This window comes from Leopardus geoffroyi, chromosome B3 (genome assembly GCF_018350155.1).
Source record: "Leopardus geoffroyi isolate Oge1 chromosome B3, O.geoffroyi_Oge1_pat1.0, whole genome shotgun sequence".
NCBI classification, from domain to species: domain Eukaryota; kingdom Metazoa; phylum Chordata; class Mammalia; order Carnivora; family Felidae; genus Leopardus; species Leopardus geoffroyi.
In genome coordinates, this window is record NC_059337.1 from 53,975,068 (window position 1) to 54,001,573 (window position 26,506).

Below are 26,506 nucleotides of genomic sequence, written 5' to 3' on the forward strand. Positions count from 1 at the left end.
GCATGTTTCTGTCCCCCAGCCAAATTCATCATGTTGAAGTCCAACACCCAAAGTGATAGTATTAGGAGAAAATTAGGTTTAGGTAACTTTCTGAAGGTGGAGCCTTCCTAATGGGATTAGTGTCTTACAAGAAGAGGAAGATACTAGTGCTCTCTTTCTCTATCATGTGAAGATACAGCAAGAGTGCAGCCATCTGCAAACCAGGGAGAGGGTTCTCATCAGACACAGAGTCGGCTGACACCATGCAAAGGGATTTGTCAAGGAGGCAGTTGGATAAAAGATTTTGGAGCTCAGAAACTGGGAGGGCCTCATGGTATAAATTTGATGCGAGCTTTAAACCTGTATGCGTGCCAACGTCCACAGCCTGATTGGAGGGGACAGACAGCACAGAGGTAGATGGGAGAGCGGGACAAGCCATTTCCTGGAAGCCCGGAGAGACTGTGCGCCTCAAGGACAAGGAAGTAGTATCTGTCTAATACCATCGAGAGGACAAGAAAGATGAAGACAGGAAACAAAACAAAACAAGTCTATTCTATTTGGCAATTTTTTTTTAATGTTTATTCATTTTTTGAGAGAGAGAGAGAGAGAGAGAACATGAGCGGGGGAGGGGCAGACATAGAGGGAGACACAGAATCCGAAGCAGGCAGGCTGCAGACTGAGCTGTCAGCACAGAGCCCAACGCCGGCCTGGAACTCACCAACTCACAGAACCCTGAGATCATGACCCCAGCCGAGGTCAGACGCTTAACTGACAGGCGCCCCCTATGTGGCAATTTCGCAGCATTTGATCACCTTTCAATCTTTACCTCTCCACAGAAATCTTTAGTAAATGGCAAAAGATTTATGCTATCTGAAGAGAAACCAGAGCGTGCATCTGATCGCTTTTCCCTCAGAAGTAAGCTCGGAGAGAGGCGCTGTTCTCCTCGAGGCAGAGGCGGCCTGCCCTTTCACACACACACGTGCAGACGCACGCACCCTGTCAAGTGCTAAAAGCCATGAAAGTCTGGGTGAGGCTTCCATTTCTTTTCTTTTTGCCTCTCTGTGTTTTCTCATCTCTCTGCAACGGTGTGTTATGTGGCAATTTAAAAAGCCCATCGCGTGAGATGATAACATGTATCTGCGTGTCCCCAAGCGCCCTGCGGCCGGGCGTCCTGTCTGAGGGGTGCCCGTTCCTCCCTGCCCGCTGCTGACAGAGAAGCAGTAGCGGGAGGAATAACGGATAACTTGTGCGGCTTATTCTGCCTCCCCTCGGCTTTGTTCTGGGCTACCGGGCTGTGCTGTGTCCCAGGCGGGGGCTCTGTGGTGGGAATGGAGGGGCGGAAAGAACTGACGGGGACTGACGCGAGGGCCTGGGTTGCTAAGTGGCCTGTTTAATCTAGAAGCGCCTTTTATCCTGGATCTCTTGACCAGCCCCGGGTGGGGGGAGGAGGGGTGGAGTTAATCAGGCCTAGAGGAAGGGCCTCTGAAGGGTGGAGCCAAGGTGGAAGAAAGAACACTTTAAATAAAGGGCCCACACTGGCTGCCCAGGAGCCCATCCTCCACCTCATTCCTGTCTGTCTGTGAGAAGGAGTCGCGGCCGGCCCGCAGCCGAGGGTCACGATGGAGCCCGAGGAGTACAGGCAGAGAGGTGAGCGAAGGGCCCCCTGATGCCGTGCAGCAGCTGGTGCTGGTGATCCGCCCTTAGGTTTTGGGGGTGTCATTTGACTGGAGCATCAGACTTGCCCTCTGCGAGCTGGCTTCCGCGCAGCTTTTTCCTGAGGAAAGAATGCAGGATGGGAAATTAAAACTTTTCTCAACCTGGCTTTCCCCCTGCCCCTCACACGCCCACTCTCCTCTCCGTCCACTCTCCCGTGTGTCGCGCTTTTCTGGTCCAGGGTCCCACAGACACAGGGTTCGGATTCCTGATCCGCGAAAGGGGAAAAGAATTCATATTCTGCAGTGGCAACAAAAATTTCCCCCAATATTCTGTCGTCGCTGCAAAAGCCTTTCTTTACATTCGTTTCTCTCTGCGTGGATGTGTCAGCACTGTTCTTTCATGTAGTCCCTCATTTCCTAAATGTTTACTGAGCAGCTACTCTGTCTGGAGCCCTTGTGTGGTGAGAAGGAAGCCATGGTTAACCCGTTTTCAGGCGTGGCTGGCTAAGGGGAGCAGTGGACAGCTGCTAACCATTTTTCTCTCCGTAGCTTTTTCTGTCCTCATCCCCGCTGGTAGGTTATATCGTCTAAAATGTGGTTTGCTGTAAGCTGTTGTCCCATGTGAAATGCAACTTTTCCTCTCTCTCCTCCACCCAGACGTAACTCACCTCAGCCTCTACCTGTCTGCCGGCGCTGGCTTACTCCATCGCTTCCCAAAAGTCGTCAGCAGGTTCCCGTAGACATGTATCCTGTGCAGAGAACACAAATACATCTCGGCCCGCCCCTGGACAAGTGGCGGGCAAGGTCTAGTGCTCTCAGAGCTCTGCTGGGGTGCCACTACAGTCACAAGAGGCATCAGCTGTGGGAGGTTTGGAGGAGAGCACAAAGGGAAGAGAGGAGGGTGTCGAAATCCCGCTTTGTCTCCTTCACAGTTTTTTCTGGAGCTGGTCCTGCACATGTGAATTTTTGCAGAGCTGGTGCAGAGACAAGAAATAGGGGTCCCTCTCCTTTTCTCTGTTTTGTTTTTTTCAGGGAGAGAAAAGCTTAAGGAGTACTAAGGAGAAATTTTAGATATTGAGAGAGACAGACAGAGGGAGGGAGACAGACACAGAAAGGGAGAGAAGCAGAGAGAGAGAGAGAGAGAGACTTAGAGCAAGAGACGGAGGCACTGTCTGGAAGAAAAAGGAAATAATTTACGGTGGCTCCAGAGTATTTGAGTCGACTCTTTTTCTTCCTTATTTATTTGTTCATATGTTTGACAATTTTTTTTTTTTTTTTTTGAGTATCTAAGAAATGTTCCAGGCATTGAGGTCTTGGTGCAAACAGAGGGAGAGAAGTCCAGTGATTAAGACATGGTTTTGCATTTCCCCAAGACTTCAGGCTAGTGCCCCGTTCTCAGTCTGGGTGTGGTTGTGCTTTCAGGATTCCCTGAACCACAGAAATTATATACCATATTTTTTGTGTGTGCAAGCTCACCGTTTTCATCAGATTCTCAAAGAAGCCCATGAGTCCAAAAGTGAGGAATTACTGGTCCAATGAGAATAGTGAGCAAGCAGATTTTTCAGCTTGTATCAGAACATGGCTGGGAATTTAGGGTGTGTGTGTGTGTGTGTGTGTGTGTGTGTGTGTGTGTAACAATCTTTGGATAGAAAGAGTCACAGAGTTTCTACTAAACCTGCAAGTAGTGAATTAATTAGATGTTCTGTTTTTGAGAAGAAAAGAAAGGTAGGAGAGACAATCAAGATTGGTATAGATAATGGAAGAGGGAGGAAAAAGAAATATTTTACTTCGGTGCTCGAGTTTTACACTTCAAGATTTTCCATCTTCTTCATTTGTTCACTCGCACACTCCCCCCACCATTCATTCACCCTCTTACTTATTTTTTCACTCTTTTTAAAAATTATTTATTTTAAGTAATCTCCACATCTGATGTGGGGCTTGAACCCACAACCCCGAGATCAGAAGTCACACACTGTGCTGACTGAGCCAGCCAGGCGCGCCACCCTCACTTATTTTCTTAAATTCTGAAGACAAGGCTGATGCTAGGGATCAGACCCTCTCCCCATCAGCCCATGAATCCATTTCCGTCTTCACCAAGTCTGTTGGCCGTGAGCCAAGGGGGTCAGGCATGAATTGGCCGGGCCCAGTCGGGGGACATGAAGCTGGTTTCTACTCCCTCCTTGTAGGAAAAGAGATGGTGGATTACATCTGCCAGTACCTGAGCACCGTACGGGAGCGGCGGGTGACTCCAGACGTGCGTCCTGGTTACTTGCGAGCCCAGCTGCCTGACAGTGCTCCCGAGGAACCTGACAGCTGGGACAGCATCTTTGGGGATATTGAGCGAATCATCATGCCTGGGGTGAGATACAGTTGCCACAAAGATGATTCTGGGTTTTAGAGCAGAGGAGGTGGGGGGGGGGCAGTAGGCCTGAAGAGAGGCCTGCCTTGGGTAAGCCTGGGATGCCTGCCCCTTGTACACCAACACACAAGCCTGACCTGTGGGCTGTAGAGGGCCAGGACCGTGACCGAAATTAGGTTTCTGATGCGAGAGCTGACCTGTATGCTGGGTAGGAGGCTGACACCCCAGGGCCTGGCCTGACAGATGTGTGGAAATCTAATCGGATGAGATGAGAATGAAAATTGGGTCTGAGGGGAAAGGCCGATGTGGATAGCATGACAGAGAGAGGAGGCTGGAGACAGTCCCTGAAGCCCCAGCTGGGAGAGCCAGGGACTCTCCTACAGAATGCTGTGACTCACTGAAGGGAGGGAAGGAGGCCCAGAATACACCTTCAGAGGGCACCCTGTCAGGGAGGGAGGCCCAGGATGCTGAGTGAGGCTGGAACCGTGTCGTTCCCTACCAAGGGGGATCTCGTGATTGAGGTGCTTTTCAAGAGTAGGAAGGAGCTTTCCAGTGACAAAGAGCACAGGCTGGTGACAGCACTGGCAGGGCCAGGAAACAGACAGAGGCTGGCTGGTGCTTGAGCTGGAGCCTGCCTCTGTGGGTTGTGAGCCATCCCTGGCCACCAGGGGCGAAGAGCCGTGCCAAGGTGCTTGTGTTAAGGTGTACCAGTCCCCCTCCCACAGAAGGGCTGCCTGTACTGGGCTCCGTGCCACATGCCAGGCACTGGATGAGCCCCATTACAGGCCAGCCTGTTTTATCCCACAGTGATCCTACAATCCCTGTTTTAGAAATGAGGAAACTGAGGCTCAGGGATATTCATTGTTTTCTCAAAGTTGCAGAATTCATGGCTGGCAGATCCAAGATTTTAGCCGAGGCCAGTCATAGTCCAAAAGCTCTGCTCTTTCTCCTGTACTAGTATCCCTACTAGTGTGTGACAGAGTGCTCCAGCCTGAGACTGCTCACCCAGGCACTGCCTTTCAGCAGCACCCCAACAAGCAGGCTGTCCTCACTCTGCCTGCTGGGGACACTGATGTCCTGAACCACACGTGTCTAGTCTCTTCCTTCCTTCCTTCCTTCCTTCCTTCCTTCCTTCCTTCCTTCCTTCCCTCCTTTCATGTTTGTTTATTTTTGAGAGGGAGAAAGAGAGTGCAGGAGGAGGGGCAAAGAGATTGGGAGACAGAGGATCTGAAGTGGGCTGGCTCTGCACTGTCAGCATAGAACCTGGTGCGGGGCTCAAACTCAACGAACCGTGAGATCATGACCTGACCCGAAGTTGTACGTTTAACAGACTGACCCACCCAGGGGCCCCTGAACCACATGTGTCTAGAGACTTTCTGAGGCTGACTTGAGATTTACAACCATCATCCTCTAAGAGATTTAGATGTGACAGAAATGTGCCTGGAGGCAGGGATGCTAAATTATTTAAACTCAGAATAAGTGTCTACAAACGTATTGGTTGGCAAGTTTGTACAAAGCCAAATACACAGCTCTGTCTGACCACTCAGCCTATTTCATAAGCATCTTTTGAAAATTTCCCTATCGTAAAGCTTTACCAAGGAAGCTAGCTCCCCGGTAAGATTATCTCATGGATTTCATTCTGTAAAGTGTAATCTCCTGAGGGGCCAACTGTAGTTTTGTAGTGAGACTGAGAGCAACTGTCAGAAGAGGCGGAAGTGAGCTGATTTGTTTGATTGCAATTCCAGCAGTTGCTGGGGTGTGTGGTCAAAGAGACTCACTTCTGGACGCAGAGGTCTGCCTGTTTTTGATAAGTGTTCCTCTAGCCTATCTTATCATATTTATCTTGCAAGGACAGATAATTGGCTCTTGATAGGGCCAGGGGATGGAAGTCCTTCTCTGGGGTTTCCAAAATACCGTCACTAAGGACACTGATAATGAGGGCCCCGTCTTCCATCTAATCTCACAGGCCGTACCAGCCTCTGAGAGATGGCGTGAAAGCAGTTGGCCCTTTGCTTTCTCATTCTGACCAGCCCCTCATTGAAGACTGGATTGATTTTTCTCTCCATGCCGTGACACAAACAATAACTGTCCTTCTGCTTTAGAAAAACTTCCTCTCCTAGGGGCACCTGGGTGGTTCGGTTGGTTAAGCGTCCAACTCCTGATTTTCGCTCAGGTCAGGATCTCACGGTTTGTGGGTTTGAGCCCTGTGTTGGGCTCTTTGCCAACAGCATGGAGCCTGCTAGAGATTCTCTCTGTCTCTCCCTCTCTCTCTGCTTCTTCACAGCTTGAGTGCATGTTTGTGTGCTCTCTCTCAAAATAAGTAAATAAACATTAAAAAAAAAAAAAGAAAGAAAGAAAGGAAAACCTCTTCTCTTCATATGGGAGAGAAAGCAGCACAGTGGGAGAAGGCAGGACACCATCCTGCTTAGGAGCTTGGGCTGTGGGGTTAGACAGCCTTGGATTTCTGTCTTGGCACAGTTATCTGTGTCTGTGAGGTGGGTGTGATCACGTGGATGCTGCTTCGCACTAGCCAGCCCTCATTCTCATCTGTAAAACAGGGGTAATGGTACAGTTTACCTCATAGGGGTCTTGTGAGGATTAAACAAGATAAAGCATGGAAAGGGGGAGATATTGTTAGGTAGAACACATTTTGTCTGGCAAAAATCGGAGGAAGAGGTCTGATTATCTGAGTCAAGTCAGGATAAATGATGTGTCTATTACCGTGTGACTAACTTACCATGAACATTAGTGCTTTTCATTTGGCAAATTTCTTCCTAGACCAATCCACATGATAGCCCCAGGAAACAAGATTTATTTTATGATGAGAAACTGAGGTCAAGAAAGGTATAGAGGACTATCTTGTTTTTATGGGGTCTGAATCACATATAAATTTTGAGTTCCCCTGTAAGAAAATAAAATTAAGTGTGGTTCTTGGAAAAGACCCATGCAAACATGGGACCGTGGAGCTTAAGCTCCTTAGCTTCACAATAAACCTACAAACTCACACAGCTGGTTAGGGACAACGGAAAGACTGAAACCTGTGTCCTTGGACTTTAATCGTATGCTCCTCCTACCACCTGCACTGTCTAGGACACTGCCCTTGCTAGTGAGGGATAAAAAGAATTTGTGCATACCAAATAGCTCGATGATACACTAAGATGTTGACTTATGAGTTCTCAGTAGGGTGGAACATCTATCTAGAATGAGAATGTTCCATGGGTTCAGGGCAAGGATCAAAGGGGGCTGGGAAACTGAGGAAGGGTTTGTGGAGGAAATGGGTATTCAGTACCTTTCTAAGAATTAACAGGTTTTGGAAGGTTCTGTCACTATGGGAAGTGTCTTCCTGTCAGGGGACACAGTATTGCTCAAAAACATGAAATGAAAAGGGCATGTTCATAAAACAGGGAGATGAAGTCAGATTAGATGATCAATGAGTCTAATGTGGGGCCCTGTCTTTCCACCTGGCTCCTGCTTACATCTGGTTCTTGGACCTGATTGTGGGCTCAGGGGTTAACTTGGAGGTGGGGGTCCCATGCCCTTGGGCTGGCACTTCCCCTGCCCTTTTCTCTCCTTTCACCATCCCCACTGGGAAGCTAAGGACAGCTTTGAATCTCTGCATCCTGATCCTCTGCAGGAGCTGTGTGCCCAGGGAGCTCAGCGTCCATAGAACAAAGGGTGTTTTTTTTTTTTTTTTTTTTCACAAGAAACTGGATGAGGCAGGTAGCCTATTCTTCTGGAGCTCATAGTCTCCTCTTCCTCTTTATTACCGGGCAGGGTGGCATGGGGGGCAAGCACTGGAGACTAATGTGCACACTATCCAGAATCCACAACCCTAATTACTATACCTGATTTCATTTTGCATATTCCCTTCTGGTCTTTGCACAAATGCTCCACTGAGGAAGCAGCTTAGACTATGAGGAATATGGGTGGCAAGGACACCATGAGTCTGTTTTATTTTTACGGAGTTGTGTCATTTACTGGACTGTCTTAAAAGTGTCAGCCCATCTCTACAGTGGGTGCTTCCCCCTGCCAGAGAGGGTGTCTGGTAGAGGAAAGCCTCCCAGATGAGCCTCCTGGTGCCACACATATACGTTCTCTGCCTCCAGGTGGTACACTGGCAGAGCCCCCACATGCACGCCTACTACCCGGCTCTCACCTCGTGGCCATCACTGCTGGGAGACATGCTGGCCGATGCCATCAACTGCTTGGGATTCACCTGGGTGAGTAACGATGGCAGTAGCTCTAACCAGTGGCAACTGGCAGAAAGTGACATCCTGGGGCAGACATGTTTTGTCCTGATCTCTGAAGTGGGTTCCGAGTTAAATGTTAACAATGGCTACATTCTTTGGGCTTAAGCTCTATATAAATTACCTCATCTTATCCTTTAACCCTGTGGAATCATGAATAGTGACCCATTTTGTAGATGAAGAAATTGAGGCTTAAGTAACTTACCTCCCCAGCTCATAGAGGCAGAGATGAGATTTGGACCGAGATCCGGTTATTCCCACAGTTTGTGATCCTAACTAAGCACTTTGGTGCCTGTGGGTACAACTTTCCCTGTGTTCTTGTCTTTGAGGGGTGAGGGATATAGCCTCAGACTTCCCTTAATAACCCCCTAAGCGCCAAACAGCTTTAAACTGTGCCAGAAGCCTCCTGGAACAGCTTTATATTTTAAGCCTGAAGGGTGTGTAGTGGGGAGGGAAGGCTGAGAGGAGTGAGGGGGGAGTGTTGATGTCTTTTCCAGGAAGGAGTGCTTTCTTTCTTAGTCCTAAAACTTGTCCCTGGCCTTCAAAAAGCCACTTGGCTGGATATTTGGGAGACTAGGGAGGCCAAATGGAAGCAATCATTTTTAGGGCTGTTTCTCCATAGAGCTTTGGAGTTAAGAAAGACTCCACTTCACCAAGGGTGGCATCAATCTAAAGCCCTACATTCTCTTCCCTTTTTGGTTTGGTAAAGGATGGGGTGGGAATGGGGCCCAGGGACTGACATTGACCCCTTCTCCAGGGGGAAGATAGGTCAGTTTCTCACTGGTAGTGCAGGGATCCAGGGAGGGTCAGGGCAGAGACAGATGTGTTTCTGGGGCCGGTGTGGAGTTGCATTTGGTGTCCTGGAGCTGTCTGGATGAAGTTGCTTTCCCTCTTTCAGGCTTCCAGCCCTGCATGCACGGAGCTGGAGATGAACGTCATGGACTGGCTGGCAAAAATGCTGGGACTCCCAGAGCACTTCCTGCATCACCAACCTGGCAGCCAGGGAGGCGGCGTCTTGCAGGTGCCTCCATTGGCAAAGCTCCTCCCAGCTTGAGGGCTGACTAGTGAAAGATCAGCTGAACCCTTGCCCAGGCAATTCTCCTGTTCTCCGTGGAGGTTCCCCTATGTCATCTACTGCCCTACTATCGCTGCCACCGCTCTTGCCTTTACCATCATCACTGTCCTGATTGCCGCCAGTATCACTGATGCCACCACTGTCATGGCTGCCACCTCCGCCACTAACACTGCTGCCACCTCCACACTTCCTTTCTCTTTCCTTTGAAAAAGATTGAGAAATCAACACATTATCACATTTCCAGTATTGCTTGATTCAGGTTTCCTAGTTTATGAACTGACAACTCCCCTTCCTTGTCTTATTTAACACCTTATGGCCAATGGACAGAAAAAAAAAAAAAAAAAAAAAGGCAAGTAGGAACTTCTTTCCCTCCCTCCTGGGTCCAGGAGACCCTTGGTAGTAAGAAAAATTAATGACATAAATCGATTTATCTTATCATATAACCCTATCATTTGGATATCTGTCAGATGATAGTTCCTCAAATATTTCTTTTTTTGTCAAAAGCAATCGGCATAATGGAGCTTGCTGAGTGCCTCCTACAGACCATGCACATTGCTAGGTTTTTTTTTTTTTTTTTTTCTTTAATTTTTTTTTTCAACGTTTATTCATTTTTGGGACAGAGAGAGACAGAGCATGAACAGGGGAGGGGCAGAGAGAGAGGGAGACACAGAATCAGAAACAGGCTCCAGGCTCTGAGCCATCAGCCCAGAGCCTGATGCGGGGCTCGAACTCACGGACCGCGAGATCGTGACCTGGCTGAAGTCTGACGCCTAACCGACTGCGCCACCCAGGCGCCCCACATTGCTAGGTTTTGTAAACCTTGGATATTCAGGAGGGCTTGGTTCTGAGACCTTGGAGAACCCTCAGATTCTTTTTTCTTTAAAGCTATTATTTATTTATTTATTTATTTATTTAAAAAAAATTTTTTTTCTCAACGTTTTTATTTATTTTTGGGACAGAGAGAGACAGAGCATGAACGGGGGAGGGGCAGAGAGAGAGGGAGACACAGAATCGGAAACAGGCTCCAGGCTCTGAGCCATCAGCCCAGAGCCCGACGCGGGGCCCGAACTCACGGACGGCGAGATCGTGACCTGGCCGAAGTCGGACGCTTAACCGACTGCGCCACCCAGGCGCCCCTAAAGCTATTTTTTAATGTTTATTTATTTTGAGAGAGAGAGAGAGAGAGAGAGAGAGATTGACAGAGAACATGAGCAGGGGAGGGTCAGAGAGAGAGGGAGAGAGAGAATCCCAGGCAGGTACCACAATATCAACGCAGAGCCTGATGCAGGGCTTGAACTCACGAACCATGAGGTCATGACCTGAGCTAAAATCAAGAGTCAGACACTTAAACGACTGAGACACCCAGATGCTCCGAGAATTCTCAGATTCTTAAATTCCACTGTAGTATGTAATTTTCCTGCTTTTATATTCTGTAAGATAGAGATGATAATAATAATAATTAATAATAATAACAATAATGTTTTCCTCACAGAGTGGATATGGACATTCAATGAGCTCTTCCTTAAAATAAAACCAGCCATGGTGCCCTGAGCTGAGAACCAGAAAGGTTGCTGGGCTCATTTGCTAGCTAAGTGACTCCCTCTCTCTCTCCAGTCTTGCAGCAAGATTAAAATCCTCACAAGGAAGACAAATTACTGCATGTTGTGGACCTTCTGTATTGTTTGCAAAAATAGTTACAGCTTCAGGTATTCTATCTGGGAGACATGCTAAATATCTACTGTACACAATCTTGCTTTTCATTTAATTATCTCAAGAACTCCATAGGTAAATACTATCATCGCTAATTTTTGAGATAAGAGCCCTGAAACTCAGAGAGGTTAAAAACTTGTCCCACTTGCTCAGCTGATAAGTAGAAGAGTGAGGATTCGACCCCCTGCCTGTCTAAATACAAACTCTGCTTTCTCCTGTATTCATCAGCTGTGTGAACTTGATTCCATCCTGTAACATCTCTGAGCATTGCTATCCTCATCTGTAGACAGGAGTCACAATAACCTCAGAGAGGTTTTATGAGGAGCCGAAGAGACCACAGAAAGTTTTGTAAACTACGAATAGCAATGTAGACAGAAGGTGGCATTATTATTAGTATTACTATTCTGCTGACTTCCTTGTTGTAGAGTAATTTCCAGTTACTGAATATCTAATGGGATCTGATCTCTACCACTCCCCATGACACTGTCTGCCAGGCTTTTTAACAAGGAGCTATCAGCTGTCGGTCACCTCAAGATTTCAAGAAGCAAAGGCACCAAAGACTGAGTGAATGAATGATGAGAAACCAAGATTTCTGTAAGGTTGCTGAGGGGGCCCACAGGATTCCCATAATCATGTGGCCAGAATGAAATCCTTTTCAACCCTCATTTGGATGATCAATCCTCCCACTCTGGGAGGCAGCCAGAGGGATGCTTTCCATTTTATAAACGGAAAAGAATCTTCCAGAGAGGCAATGTTAACCCAAGGTCACGAGAGCCATTGGCAACAAAATCAAGGCCGAAGTGACTAGCCTCTCACATAGGCCAGGACCTCTCTCTCTGGATTATGCCTTTAGAAACAAACTCTTGCCATTCCTAAGAAACTGAAAATTCTTTATGTTCAGCAAGTTTTAAGTGGGGAGCAAACATATCTGTAAGCAAATTTGTACCTAGCTGAGGCCGAACATTCTCCTGTTGGTCTCTGTGGCCTCTGAATAAAGAGGTTGGTATTAGGTGAAAATGTACTTTCATTACCTCCCTAGAAAATGAGAGGAGAGGGAGGTGTCCCAGGAATGCACAACGTGTTGTGAAGGGAGAATGTGGAATAGGCCTGAGAGTCAGGAGGAAGGACAGCCCCTTTGGCAGGAGCCCCTTCTTAGGAATGGCTATCACACACACACACACACACACACACACATACACACACACACACCACCACCACACCACACCTAGAAGCCTGGGGAATATGCCCAGAGAACTCAAGGAAAGACTGCCACTGGTAATCCTTTTTCCACTACAGAGCACAGTCAGTGAGTCCACCTTGATTGCCTTGCTGGCAGCAAGGAAGAACAAAATCCTAGAAATGAAAGCTTCTGAACCTGGGGCAGACGAGTCCTCCCTGAACGCCCGGCTCATTGCCTATGCCTCTGACCAGGTGAGTTGCCCAATACAGGCCAAACCTTGGGGTTAGGGTTTGGCTTCTGGAGTCTTAGCTCTTGAGTAATTTTTTTCTAGACATGAGTATGCTGGAGCTCAGGGCAGTGCAGGCCTTGGAGGTAGTCTCCAGGAACTGAAGGGGAAGACACACACCAAATGTTAGTTTTGATTTCTTTAGTCTGGCTTCAGCAGTATGTTTTTTGGTGGGGGGACAGGGGGCTGCTCATCCCAGGATGACACTGCTAACAGGTGTCCATGGTCCTAGGCTCACTCATCAGTAGAAAAAGCTGGTTTGATTTCTCTTGTGAAGATGAAATTTCTGCCTGTGGATGACAACTTCTCACTCCGAGGGGAAGCTCTTCAGAAAGCCATCAAAGAGGACAAGGAGAGGGGCTTGGTGCCTGTCTTTGTAAGTCAGAATGTGTTCTAAGCTTAGAATTTTAGAACCTGGAGGTGAGGAAGGAGTATGGGCAGAATTCAGGCAAGTAACCTGCTGCAAAGAAAAGCAGAGATGTTGTCAAATACAATGTTTTACAAATTATGAGTTATTGTTTGTTGGTGTGTTAGGAAATAAATTCTGTGGATCATAACCCGCATAAGAAAAAATAAGTAGAATAGAGACTATCTGTAGCCAGAGTATGTATTGTTTGGTGAGACTTTTATTTCAAATACACACATATATATGTACTAGATTGCTTTATAAAATATATTTCTCACTGTGGGTCTTGGTAAAGTGTAATGTGAAATACATACTGTTGAGGTGGGATGGGTGGGGTAGAGAATACCTGTGGTTAGAATCTTTGTTTCAGGCCAAATGTGTCACACGAGCCCACCCTCCCACGTTAACTTCCTTTATTTTCCTTCAGGTGTGTGCAACGCTGGGGACCACAGGGGTCTGTGCATTTGACTGCCTGTCAGAGCTGGGCCCCATCTGTAAGTGTCTGCCCTGTCTGGCTAGGAAAACAAGTAATGAACTTCAGAATGTTCCCTAGAGCAAGAACCCAAAACTAGCTCTGTGGAATGATCCTCCTTGGTCATTGCAGAGAGAGTAAGAAGAGCCACCACAGCTCACAAATGCCTTCTCCTAGGCAGTCAGGTCACAGCTTTTCCCAGTGGTGAGCGAGGGGTTAGAGAGCTGCCCCTCGACCCCTGCCCTGCATCCTGTCAGGAGACAACACTGGGAGGTCTCCAGGTTTTCTTGCCCTCTCAGTTGTATGCTGAAATCTACTCAAAGTAAGCTATATGCAAAACCCAGGGTAAATGAGGCACAGTGAAATATTTTCTCTTCTAGGCTAAGGAAAGGAAAATGGTAGGCTAGGGGAAGCCATAGGAGAAGATAAAGGCAGAGAAGAGACCCAAAGCAGATTGTTTAAAGTCCCCAAGCAAGAAATCCACTAGGAAAGAGAGACGTCCCCTCTCTAAAGTTGGTGTTAAATGTGTTAACATTTGGGCTGGTGGGAAGTTAGTTTCTGTGCCAGGAACTTCTAGGTTGATGCCAAGAAGATGTCAACCCTCTGGCCAGTTAGAGAGAAAGGCCAGGTATGGCTCTGTGGACTTTCCCTTTAGGAGGCTCCACTCCCATTGATGTGCCCCCCTGCTCCCATCTCCACATCCTCCAGCCATAGTGGGCCATCCCTTCTTCTCTTCTCTTGAAGCCCACCAGCCACTGCACAGGGAGAGAGATGCCTTTGAGCTGGCTGGTGGCAACCCCTACTCCCACCCCCAGTCCTGCCTCCTAGCCGGGTGACATTTGCTTCCCCAGGTGCCAGTGAGGGGCTGTGGCTCCACATCGATGCTGCCTACGCAGGCACTGCCTTCCTGTGCCCCGAGTTCCGGGGGTTTCTGAAGGGCATCGAGTATGCCGATTCCTTCACCTTTAATCCTTCCAAGTGGATGATGGTGCACTTTGACTGTACTGGGTTCTGGTGAGTGTGACAGCCAAGCTTCTAGCCCATGGGCAAGCCTTGCTTCCTCTGCAGAGACCTCAGCCACTAATCCCATTTGGAAACCCACAGGGTCAAGGACAAGTACAAGCTGCAGCAGACCTTCAGCGTGAACCCCATCTACCTCAGGCATGCCAACTCGGGCATGGCCACTGACTTCATGGTGAGTGGCCAGGAATGGTGGCCTCTGAGATGGAAACTGGCTGCACCTGGCCCCAGAGGGTCTTTTTTATGTTGGCTCCTGTCTGAAATTGGCACACTGTGAGCCCATCCCATAATATACTGCTGTATGCCTTTGGTTTCTAAGTATATGCAATGAAACCCAGAAAACTGTTAAAAAGCCTAGAAAATGAGACCAACCTCTGAGGCAGTATGCACATTTCCTGAGTATGTGTGGCATTCCTTAATTCCCAGAAATGTCTTTTCCATCATGAGTGGATCAGTTCCCTTCTGTCTCCATCTTGGATAATCTTTTCTGCTTACTGCCCAGCATCGGGGAAGGGTGGAGAGTTTCCTTGGGTAGGGAAAGAGGATCCTTGCTTAAATCGCTTTTATCTCTTGTCCCCTCAGAGACAAGGTGGGAGGCTCCATGGGAGGTGATGGGGCACAGGGACCAAACTTCTTGAGCTCTGGACGCCTCTGAGCAGTCCTGGCCATCCCAACTAGCTGTACCTTGCTCGGTCTCTTGAACCTGCCCACAGTTTCAGCCTGTACTGACTCTTGTGGAAACAATCTTTTCAGATTTACTCCTCAGTTTGAAGACAAGCCTTTCCCTTAATTGTAGGGAAGACAGAGATGTAAACCAGTTATATATCCGTGGCCAACGGGAGGCAGCAGAGCAGAGAGAGATGAGCTTGGTTTGAAATGCCATGCCAGCAGTGGGCCTTTGAGAAACTTAACGGCCCTCTCTGAGCTGTGGCTTCCTCATCTGTAAAATGGGCACACTGGCATGGATTTGATACGGTATTATGAGGCTGAAATGGGAATGTACATGTAGACCACTTAACACAATACTGGGAATGTGCCAAATGCTCAATAAACGGTAGGGCTAATATTCCTAGAAACTCTTAAGCTGTAGAGATTTGCTATAGCAAAATGGTTAAGCATTTAGGTGCTAAAGGGTGATGGCCTGTGTTCCTCCTTATTCCTCCTTGTTCCTCCATTTGTTAACCTGTGTGGCCTTAGTCAAATGACTTAACTTCTCTCTCTGGGTTTCCTTATCTGTAAAATGAGGATGATGATAATATTGGCTTCTTAGGCTTGTTGTGAGGATTAAATGAATTAATGCAGTGAGGCGGAGAGAGCAATGCCTGATGTCTGTGAGATTTAGTTTGTAAAGAGATGGTTCTGTCTTGTCTCCTTGGGCAGCTGAGATGTGTTGCCCATTTAGTCCTAAATTAATAGCTCTGTCACCTCTTGATTTTTATTGGTTATTCTCCCTCAGGCCAGTTTACACTTCCTTTAGATTTTTGAGACTGTTGATTGCCATTGCAGGTAGTAAGCTTACAGACCCTGTAGAAGTTGATAAAAATAGACAAATAATGGTTCTTTCATCTCCATTGCCCTGTAGGGTAGGTTTTCAGAAAATTTTAATTAAAAAAATTTTTTTTCCCCCAGCATCCTAAGGGGTAGGTATCTTTAAGGGTAATTCTAAGTTGTTTCTTTCTTGAGTGTGAAATGGTGTCCATCCTCCTATAAGTGAATTTGGATCATAATTGTAGAGTATTATCTTACCTCGGCCCACTTTGGATCTCGTGTTACTTTTTTTGTTTTGTTTTGTCTGTTTGTTCACACCAGTATCTCAAGATGTTCCTGTGGTTCATTCCCATCAGTTTGGAGATTTAATGGTGCTCTCTCTCTTCCAGATAACTTATAAAAATATTGAATTAAACTTTTCTTAGCACTGGTTATTTATATTTCTTAGCCTTATTATTTATATTTCTACATCCAGAAGGTACTGCTGTATCCTTTTCCTTCCCCCACCTCTAACTGTATGGATTTAATTTTCAAGTCTCAAAGAAAGTCCTAGAAAATTGAAGCTTCTGTTTGTTGTGATCCTGGGAGTCTTCACTGCTGTTCTGACCCAAACTCCTTTTCACTCAGGTTGCTGTAGCTTTAAATTGAAGGCCAGCCATGTTTGAGATAAGCCAGAAACAGAGCACCTTCCTGGGAGAGAAGACTTAGGGACTTCATCCTTAGGCCCTGGCACCACCTAAAATTAGGGCTAGATTTTCTGACATCCAGCTCCCACTAGTGGATGGGGCATTATCTTCCTTTGGCAGGGGAGACCTGCAAAACCTTGCAAGGACACAGAGGAGGCTTGGGGATGTCTCGAGTTCAAGAAGATCCATGTCATTCTTTGTAAGTCCAAATTTCCTGCTCTAACAGAAAATATCAGCTAGAACCACCCTGCTGGGTCAGCATGGATTGGGTTTGGAATAATGGCCAGAGGAAAAACCGGGTATACGAAAGAATATGAAGAAATAAAAAATAAAATAATCTCTGCCTCTCATTAAAAATTATTATTATTATTATTATTTTAACATTTATTTATTTTTGAGAGACAGAACGTGAATGGGGGAGGGGTAGAGAGGGAGACACACAGAATCCAAAGCAGGCTCCAGGCTCTGAGCTGTCAGCACAGAGCCCGACGCGGGTCTCGACCCCAAGAACTGGGAGATCATGACCTGAGCCGAAGTTGGATGCTCAACCAATGGAGACATCCAGGCACCCCTCTGCCTCTCATTTTAATTTGCTGGTGAGATAAAGCAGTCAATTGGCCATAACAATTTGAGAAACAATATTTTTAGAGAAGGCTCCTATTATCCATTCATTATTCTCCTAGAGTATTTATCTAACAAGGGGTATAGAGTTGACTGCTTTCTCTGTCACAGAAATTTTGTCCTGTGTCCAGGTTTTGATGCCCTTTTCTGGTGAATGAGTCCCCAAGCCAGTCCTCACCACTAGAATGTTTTGCTTAAAAAACAAAAGGCTTAGTATTTGATGTAGGAGAACCTTGTCCATCAACAAAGGGGGAATGTCCCCAAAGGGAGCGTGCCGGGTCAGGAAATAAGGGTGAATGGTGAAGGTGAGTACAGTTTTGAGGATTTGGCAATCCTGTGGATGAGTAGATACTCAGTGGGACAAATATTTATTTTTAGTCAACAGAAATTATGGTGAAGTATTCTGACATTTACTTTCTGACCATCGGAGGAAGAGGTCATTAGAAACGACCTTACTCATCAGGTTAACTTCCAATGTTTTCCAAACCCACTGGTCTGTTTTCAGATCTGCGAAATCAGTTTGAAATTGGCTTGGTAATGTTTAGATCTATGGTGCCTCCTGAACCTTGAACTTTGAGCTCTGTTGAATTGGTCACCAGGAACAAAGGGTCAATTTTGGTTAAACAAAGGCCGAAATGTGGATGTTCATTTCAAATCTGAAAGCTGGAGTGATGCCTCTTGTGGGCACAAGCGTGTCACAGAATGAAGTCAGGACAAGACAGAGAGGTTAAATACTGATTATCTTGGTCCTAGGCAGAAATCCTGCTGTGATTTGTAGCTCACGTTTTTATCATCTAAAAAGCCAACACTTGCTGACAACTTCCTGCGAGGCTCTTTGCATTGGTTCTTTTCCTGCCTTCGGAAGTGCTGTCCATTCTCTGTCTCACCAGGAGCCAGTGAGGCAGCAATGCCCAAGGTCACAGATAGTAACTGGCAGAGCTGGAGGAGAAACCCAGGTCTGTGGGGCTCTTGCATCCCAGCTCTTGACCACTATACTTTACATTTTACAGGGGGGAATAGAAATAGAACTTTATTCTCTGCACTTCAAGAAACTTAGGTTCTTTTAGAGAAAACATGTATTGCCCCTATCTTGAATTTCAGCCTGAGATGAAATGTTTAAAGCAGCGTTTGAAGCAAAATACCTTCTCCTTTGTTCAGGGCCATGGGCTTGGTTTCCACTTGTCTTGCTCTTGGACAAGGGTAACTAGTGGCCACCTTCACCATGACTTGGTCACATGACAGGGCAGCCTTGGGATAATTTGCCTTAGCTTCTCCTTAGCAACAGCTTTGGGAGTCATGGTGACACTTTCTGTCCCTGGAGGTCCGGGCAGGCAGGGGATGATAAAGCTGAGGAGTGCATGAGGGAGCAGTGCCCTTGCCTCTAACCATGAGCACTGTGTTCCTTTGTTCTAGCACTGGCAGATCCCCCTGAGCCGGCGGTTTCGTTCTATTAAACTCTGGTTCGTGATTCGGTCCTTTGGGGTGAAGAATCTTCAAGCACACGTCAGACATGTATGTAGTCTTGCTATGTGTCCTCATGGGGAGGAAGGCTGGTTTCTGCCCAGAGGACCTGTGGTGTTGGCTCAGGTGTCTGAGCCTGTTCTTGGACTCCTGGGACTTGATTATTTAGGGTAGCCATTTCTTAGTTAGAGGGACACTGAGCAGAACATGACACCAAGGGCTATCTGCTGTCTCCCCTTGAATAAGTGTCTCATTATTCCTTCTGCTATCATCAAGCACCTGGGAGTGATGCTCCCAGTGCCTGGTTTGCAGAGAGAGGAAGAGAAAATAAATCACAGGGCGGCTAGTGTGTCTACGGTAGGAGTATATCCTTTTAAGAATTTTCCGATTATCACAGCAGTCTGAAAATTTGAGTCCCTATTATGGTTACACCTGAGACATGGCTCTTCTGGCTGTGAGAGGTAGACCTACCAAGTCTGGAACAAACATCTCTGCATCGTGTCAGTAGGTATTTACTGAAAGTCTATTTGGTACAATTTATTTTGACTCAATTCGACAACAGCAACAAAAAAATCATTGTGCTAGAAACAAGACCCAGAGGTGAGACAGGCATTGTCTCTCTGTCATATTCTTCATGAAAAGGGTGGGACTTCACTGAGAACTTTGGCCAGCAGTGTTTTTCTCTCATTTCTCTGAGTGCCTATAAGTAAGACAAAGCCATTGGTAAAAGCCACGGCATTAGATAAATCCAAAGACATTGTCCTTTATTACTCTGTCCGTCTACCTTTCCTTTAGGAATTCCGTCTTCATTAAGTAAACACAAAACCAAATAAGATTGTTGAAGCAGTAACAAAGACTGGTTTACTGTTGGTAATTTTACATTTGTAATAAACGTCAAGGTATTTGTCAACTGGACATTTATCAATGAGTGACTGTCACCTAGGATATTGAGGGATGTTAGGCAATTTGTACTCTAAATCCTCAGACCCATGATTGGAGGTAGTGGCTGAGGAATGAAGACGGTGGAGGTTACAAGGCATCAGGAAAACTCTTAGGACTGGGAATTCAATGTGTAGGTGCTGGTCAACTCCCCTGATGCTCCTCTTACAAGTCAAAGCTCTGAATTCCCATCAGCTCCCCCACACTCCTAGGCCTGGCTTTCAAGGACCTGGTTATCAGCCTTTATTTTAGCTCAGGCTTCCCAATGACCCATTTCAGCTGTATCCTCAGCCTGCCTCTGCACCTTCACCTTCACTTTGCCCTCCTGGATTGCTCTCTCTTCTCCATATGTTATTAATGGTTTAAGTTCCATTTCTCCCAGGAGCTTTCCTGACTATTCCATCTGTCCCAGTCACTGCTTCCTTGTCATTCCTAAGATCACCTATTCAAGCGCACTTACAAAACTGGGCTCAAAGATTGCCAATGTCCCACAACAGTAAGAGGTGGAACTAAAACAGAGTTGTTTGATGTGAGTTAATTTTATTTCTTCAACTTGACTGTGCTCACAATTATGACTTGCATAGCATCTTAAATTTTAAAAATACCTTATAGTGTTTTATTAGATTCTTACAACAATGCTTGGGGTGGTCGCCCAGACCGGCCCCATACTGCCCTGCTCAAGAGTGGAAGGTCTTCTCTCTTCAAAATTTTGGGCTATCTTCTACTATGTGAGCTCTTGAAGGTTATAGAAAACCAAGTTGTGTATCCCTCTGTAATACAGTAATGCTTTAGAAAATGGAATCTGGGTTTGGTGTTTTAGTTCTACCTACTGTTTGGTGATCTTAGACAATTTACTTAAACTTTCTGTGTTTGGCTTTCTAATTTATAAAATGGGAAATGGTAGTACCTCTCTCAGTGGTTTATGGTGATGATTAAATGAGATAATACATATACAGACCTTATTTATAGTACAGGGCCTAATGCTCAGCTAACAGTCGATGAATATTTTTTTCTTCCTTTCCCCCTCCTTCTCCTACTTCCTCTTCCTTCTCTCCCTTCCTCCTCCATTTCCCTCTTCTTCTAATGACAACATATCATTGTCGTCATCATCATCATCATCATCATCACCAATCATTTACTGTCACCTAGAATTGGGATTAGTAAACTTTTTCTGTAAAAGACAGACACTAAATATTTTTGGCCTTGTAGGCCATACTGTTTCTGTTGCAACTACTCAACTCTGCCATTTTAGCCCAAAAGCCACCATAGACAATACATAAACAAAGGGGCATGGCTATGTTTCAGCAAAGCTTTATTTACAAAAACAGGTTGGGGGGTGCTGTATTTGGCGTGGGACTATAGTTTGCCCACCCTTGACCTAGAGTGGTTCAGGGCACTGGGAGCAGCAGGTTTTTTATTCGTCCATAAAGGTGGTTTCTGGTGGCAGGGATGCTGTGTGGTTTCCCTTTTCCCTTGGCCCCTGTTTCTACCTTGTTGCAAACAGCTTATGTTGTAGGAAGCAGCAGAGCATGGTGGGAGGAGCATGTGCTTGGTGACCAGGAGACCTGCATTCTGCCACTTGTACCTTGGGGAAGTCACTTTCTCTCAGCCCCTCCTAGGAAAATGAAGAGGTTGGACAAAGATGACTTCTGGGTCTCTTTGCTCAAAAGTGTCAGCTTCATGGTCCTTACGTAGCCTGACTCTAGGTCTGTACCTGAGATGTCTTAATGGTACTCATGTAGAGTTAAGAAACATTTACTTGGAAAGATCAAAATTGGTAGGGCAGGTGGGCGGAAGTTGGCCTGGAGGGGAAGGAGATATGGGGAGAATCCTGGCGAAATTAGAACATGAATTACAAAAGTATAAAATAGTTAGAAAACATTTAGAAGGGTGCCTTCTCTCAGAGCTTTAGGACTTGAAAATGAAAAGTTCTTGGGCAGTGATTGGAGACCATTTTAAATAGACTACACAGTGGTCTCTCCCAGAAAGAAAGGGGTCTGGATGAGGTTTGCAGCAACTTGCTTCAACGTGGTCAAAGATGTGCTTAGCTGAATTTTTTGAGTTCTCTTGAAATCAAGTATCAAGTCCGAAAACCAGGTGATTCAATGAGAACCAGGTGATAGCAATTACTTAGCAAATATTTTATTGAGATCCTTCCGGATGCTTGAAGAAATTTTTTTTTTTTTAATTTTTTTTTTTCAACGTTTATTTATTTTTTGGGACAGAGAGAGACAGAGCATGAACGGGGGAGGGTCAGAGAGAGAGGGAGACACAGAATCGGAAACAGGCTCCAGGCTCTGAGCCATCAGCCCAGAGCCCGACGCGGGGCTCAAACTCACGGACCGCGAGATCGTGACCTGGCTGAAGTCGGACGCTTAACCGACTGCGCCACCCAGGCGCCCCTTGAAGAAATTTTTTTAAAATGAAAGAAAAGTTAAGACCTGCCCTTGTTTGGTTAATAATCCTAGGTTAAAAAAAAAAAAAGGAAACTTACAAAAAAATGACATAAACTTCAATGAAAGGTTAATATGGTACAAAGCTTTCCATTTTTTTTATTGTGGTAAAATATACATAACATAAAAATTTCACTTTAACCATTTTTAAGTGTACAATTCAGTAACATTAAGTACACACACAATGTGTGCAACTATCATTACTATTTCTAGAACTTCTTCCATCATCTCAAATAGATATTCTATACTTGATAAACTAGGTCAGTTTTCTGTGACGTATGTGGGGAGGATATGTAAAAATATGTACCCTGTGTAATATAAAAAAAAAAGTGGGGGAAATGAAATAGCATTTGAGGTATAAGATTTGAAAAGGTTTGAGAGGTGAGGGAAAGATGTAGGCTTAGGGTGAGGGCACAGCTGTTGACAGCCCCATGGTGCCTCTACATACCGTAAAAACAAGGATGTCTTCCTTTGGGCAGATGCAGCTGGTACACGAGGTACGTGGCTGGGAATGCAGAGAATAGGTTGGGTTTTTGCCCTCGCTTGCCACCTCAACCAGTCAAAAAGCTGTGAAACCAAGATATGAGGCCAGATTGCATTGATGCCTTCTTGTTCTGGGGGCGAGTTGAAAAAGAGCCCTCAGAAGTGATTTCTTGAGATGAATCTGATGTGACAAGTAATAGGGAGCCATTGGAGGTTTTCTAGCTTGGACTATAAACAAAATCAAATGGAGAAGAAACTCAGGCAGAAGACTTTCACAACTCTGCAGTTCAAAGGTGTCACTGGTGTAAACCCGTTTAGCAGAATGAAAGTTTATGCGTAACTGTCCCCTGTCTGATTATTAAACTCTGTTCTCTACTTACACTTCTAGGGAACTGAAATGGCAAAATATTTTGAATCTCTGGTCAGAAATGACCCTTTCTTTGAAATTCCTGCCAAGAGGCACCTTGGCCTGGTGGTTTTTCGTCTAAAGGTAATGCCATCTTCTATGGCTTATGATTAATAGTATTGGCTGGTTAGCCTCTTAGAAATATAAATGCTGGGCTTCTGGGGATGCTTATTGGGGATGTAATATAGACTTCACTTTCTTTATTTTTCAAACAGGGTCCTAATTGTCTCACAGAAAGTGTATTAAAGGAATTAGCTAGAGATGGTCATCTCTTCCTCATTCCGGCCACTATCCAGGACAAACTGATTATTCGTTTCACTGTGACATCCCAGTTCACCACCAGAGATGACATCCTGAGAGACTGGAATCTCATTCGAGATGCTGCCACTCTTATCATGAGTCAGCACTGTACTTCCCAACCTAGCCCTCAGGTTGGGAACCTCATCTCCCAAACCATGGGACCCAGAGCCTTGGCCAATGGGACGTCCCTTCAGTCTGTCAATGGGGCCGGATATGACCCAGCCCAGGCCAGGAAGATCATCAAGCAGCCTCAACATGTGGAAGCCAGTCCTGTGAGAAAGGAAGACAGCTGCCATCTTGAAACCCTGCTGGACCCACTTGACGACGACTGCTTTTCAGAAGAGGCCCCGGATGTCACCAAGCACAAGCTGTCCTCCTTCCTGTTCAATTATTTGTCTGTGCAAAATAAGAAGAAGGCAGTGCGTTCCTTCAGTTGCAATAGCATGCCTGTGAGTGCTCAGAAGCCACTGCCCACAGATGGCTCTGTGAAGGGCTCTTCTAGGGCCAGAATCTTCTCTAGGTTTCCAGAAGAAATGATGATGCTAAAGAAAAGTGCCTTCAAAAAACTAATCAAGTTTTACAGTGTCCCCAGCTTTCCCGAATGCAGCTCTCAGTGTGGGCTCCAGTTGCCCTGTTGCCCTCTGCAGGCAATGGTTTAGATCAGGGTTTTCAGCCAGAACCCAAGAATGTGTTTCAGGGAGTCTCTGAACTCCTCAAAATTGTGTGCTGAATTTGTGTGCTTATTATGTGTATGTGCATTCTTCTTAAGGGAGCCTATAATTTTATCAGATTCTCACAGAGTTTCATGACCCACAACAGGATACAAATGGGGAGTTTAAGCCAGCATGGTACAGAATGTTCTAGCAGTCTGGTCAGAGAGAAAGGACCCAAGGTAGTGTACTGACAGGCAGCTTCTGTGGTTCAGCTTGTGATATGAAATATAACATAGAAATAAATTGTACTTGTCTTTAAAAAAAATATCCTGTGTGATTTAATTGACCATTGAAACATTGATTAATTAATAAGAGATTATCCTGGAGCCTAAATGCATGTACTTATGGATTCTACTTTGCATGATGCTAAAGATTTGGATTTAACTGTGAAAAAATGACTTTGGAGGAGCCCTTGGTATGAAGAAGGCAGGTAGTTTGAGTCAGGCACTGTGACTTCCAGTTGACAAATGAGGAAACTAAGGCTCTGGGTCACAAAAGCTTGTAAGTGGGGAAAGCCAGGTCTCCTTGTCTTCAATAATGCCCATGCCATTTCCACCATACTGTGCTGTTCAGGCTTGTACTTGATCAGAAGCTCCCAGTCTAGCAAGCCCCCGGTCCTTCAGTACATTTAAATGTTCCCTCTGTAGGTTTGGAATTTGTACATTTTCTCTTCTTCTGGACGCTGTAGTCAAATAAAAGTTGTGCTCACAGACAACCTGACTATGGTTAGTTTATATGCCAAGAACCATTTTCTTTCCATATGAGATAGCTCTGAAATTGGTTATTTTAACAGCATAAATGTTAAACAAAGCTGGATACTAGTTAAAGTGGTAAGGACAGATTTTAATCTGTAATATGCTATTGCAATAGGGAAAAGAGTCCAAGATAAACTGGACTCAACTTTGATTTATACAGAGGTGACTGGGCATTTTAAAGGGAGAATGAGGGGTAGAGAAGGAGGCAAGTAGGGAGTTGGTAGAGTCAGGAAACTGAAAAATGACAAAAGGCAAGAAGACAGCATTGGTTCATGTGAAATCCATCTGGGTTTGCTAACTGGTATGCATTGAAGTTAGACTCCTACCCTCCCACAGAGGCTGGGAGACAGAGGCCCATCTTGGCCTTGTGGCCAAGGTCGACAAGATGGCTTGGAGGAACCTGGCAGGAGTCTGGTCAAGGAGATAGTCTTTGTCAAGAGCGCAGTTTCATGTTGACATTTCCTTCCAGTGATCATTCTAGTCAGCTTTCCTTGAAGGTCTGACCTGACTTCCTAAATAGAGGCTTGGAAAACTCTATCACGCTAGTGCTCATCTCATCTCTTGGTCCAGAGCAGGCACCCACTAAATGCCTATTGAGTGGATGTGCAAATGAGTAACACATTAACAAATCATCTGTTAGGTAGGTCACTGCACTTGGTTAATCTTATTCATTTTATAGTGATTCTCATTAGCTTCCATTTCAGATGCTGACATTTCTTAGTTTTATCCCCAAATTATTTGGGAGCCTATAGCATCCTATCTATGCACTGACTATGTTTCCAAACAATACATTTAAAATCAGACCTGTTGAATGATTTACACGGGTATCAGCTTATATTTTTAAAAAATAACCATTTGTACCTGATGATTTGTGCAGGTATGTCTACAGCCACAATTTGTGACCCTTTTAAAAGAGAAAAATTAGTAATGTAAAATTGATGATCTGTCATGGGCTTACTTTTATGCACACACATGCGAACCCAGGTATTGAGGATATTGTGCTGGTGTCTCTATCCATCAGAGTAGACCTGTGGTTCCTGGCCAGAATCACAGAGGTTTGGAGGAAGTGGAGGCTGAGGAAGCCATCAGGCTGTGAGAGAGAGTTTCTGAGTTTCTAACTGGAAAATGTAAAATGTGGCTTTAAAGGTGGTCAGGCTCCAGTAGGCTCTGGTTACAGGCACACTAATGTTCTGGCTAACAGTGTAAGTGCTGGTGTCTCATCTGAGAACATGCCCTTTGAGATAACCTCTGCTTACCACCAGATCCACTGTAACACGATCACAAGTGACACAACTGCACAACGTGATACTTCCGAAAACAGAAGTCATGCTCTTTCCCATCACTTGGGTTCAATTCTCGCTGGGAGATCAATATAGCGAAGGCAGAGATACTTAGAATTTTGCAAACATTCTTAAGTGCTAACTCATAAACAACAATGTTCTAAATTATTGGCAAAATTCGCAAAGACACAAGGGTATCCAGAGTTTTCCTGAGGCCATGGTCAAGTCCCTTATACATATTAAGCACTCAGAAATGGTCATCATTGGGCATAAAGAGTGGGGGCAGGGATTCAGGTCATGAATCTTCTTGGTAGTCACTTGAAAGAATGAGAGTTTAAAAAATACTTCTAGTACTGTGTGGGGGGTGAGAGCGGCAACCTCTCCTGTATCTATCATTAAGGATCCCTAGATATGTTTTCCCGGGGCCTTATGGGGATTACATTGAGGGACAATTGGGGCCCCTTGCCAGCTCCTGGTCATCGGAGGATGTCCTTTAGGGAAGGAAACTCCACTTCTTTTAAGGAGGCTGGGG

At 45.7% G+C, this 26,506-nt stretch overlaps 1 protein-coding gene and 1 non-coding gene across 5 annotated transcripts; one reads left to right on the forward strand and one right to left on the reverse strand.

Annotated features, from left to right (window-relative positions):
* The first annotated feature begins 709 nt into the window (after positions 1 to 709).
* Positions 710 to 24,650, forward strand: HDC (histidine decarboxylase). Of its 4 annotated transcripts, none has more exons than XM_045449770.1 (12): positions 710 to 1,064; positions 3,821 to 3,993; positions 8,100 to 8,213; positions 9,139 to 9,261; positions 12,322 to 12,456; positions 12,724 to 12,867; positions 13,325 to 13,391; positions 14,221 to 14,383; positions 14,474 to 14,564; positions 18,598 to 18,696; positions 22,909 to 23,010; positions 23,142 to 24,650. In XM_045449770.1, the coding sequence occupies exons 1-12, from the start codon at positions 995 to 997 to the stop codon at positions 23,883 to 23,885; spliced, it is 2,025 nt and encodes a 674-aa protein (XP_045305726.1). In that variant the 5' UTR covers positions 710 to 994; the 3' UTR covers positions 23,886 to 24,650. The 4 variants fall into 4 exon arrangements, with proteins under 4 accessions (XP_045305726.1, XP_045305728.1, XP_045305727.1 ...); XM_045449771.1 differs by lacking the exon at positions 710 to 1,064 and adding an exon at positions 1,118 to 1,626; XM_045449772.1 differs by lacking the exon at positions 18,598 to 18,696.
* LOC123584496 lies at positions 753 to 868 on the reverse strand. Its single transcript, XR_006705463.1, has one exon. It is a non-coding gene; the product is annotated as a U5 spliceosomal RNA (small nuclear RNA).
* Positions 24,651 to 26,506: the final 1,856 nt, after the last annotated feature.

What these genes read in the sequence shown, in the direction of transcription:
- HDC (XM_045449770.1), top strand. Translation starts at nt 995, where the DNA reads ATGAAAGTCTGGGTGAGGCTTCCATTTCTTTTCTTTTTGCCTCTCTGT. An exon ending in AGCGAATCATCATGCCTGGG is followed by an intron (nt 3,994 to 8,099) that starts GTGAGATACAGT and finishes CTCTGCCTCCAG; the next exon opens with GTGGTACACTGGCAGAGCCC. An exon ending in ACTGCTTGGGATTCACCTGG is followed by an intron (nt 8,214 to 9,138) that starts GTGAGTAACGAT and finishes TCCCTCTTTCAG; the next exon opens with GCTTCCAGCCCTGCATGCAC.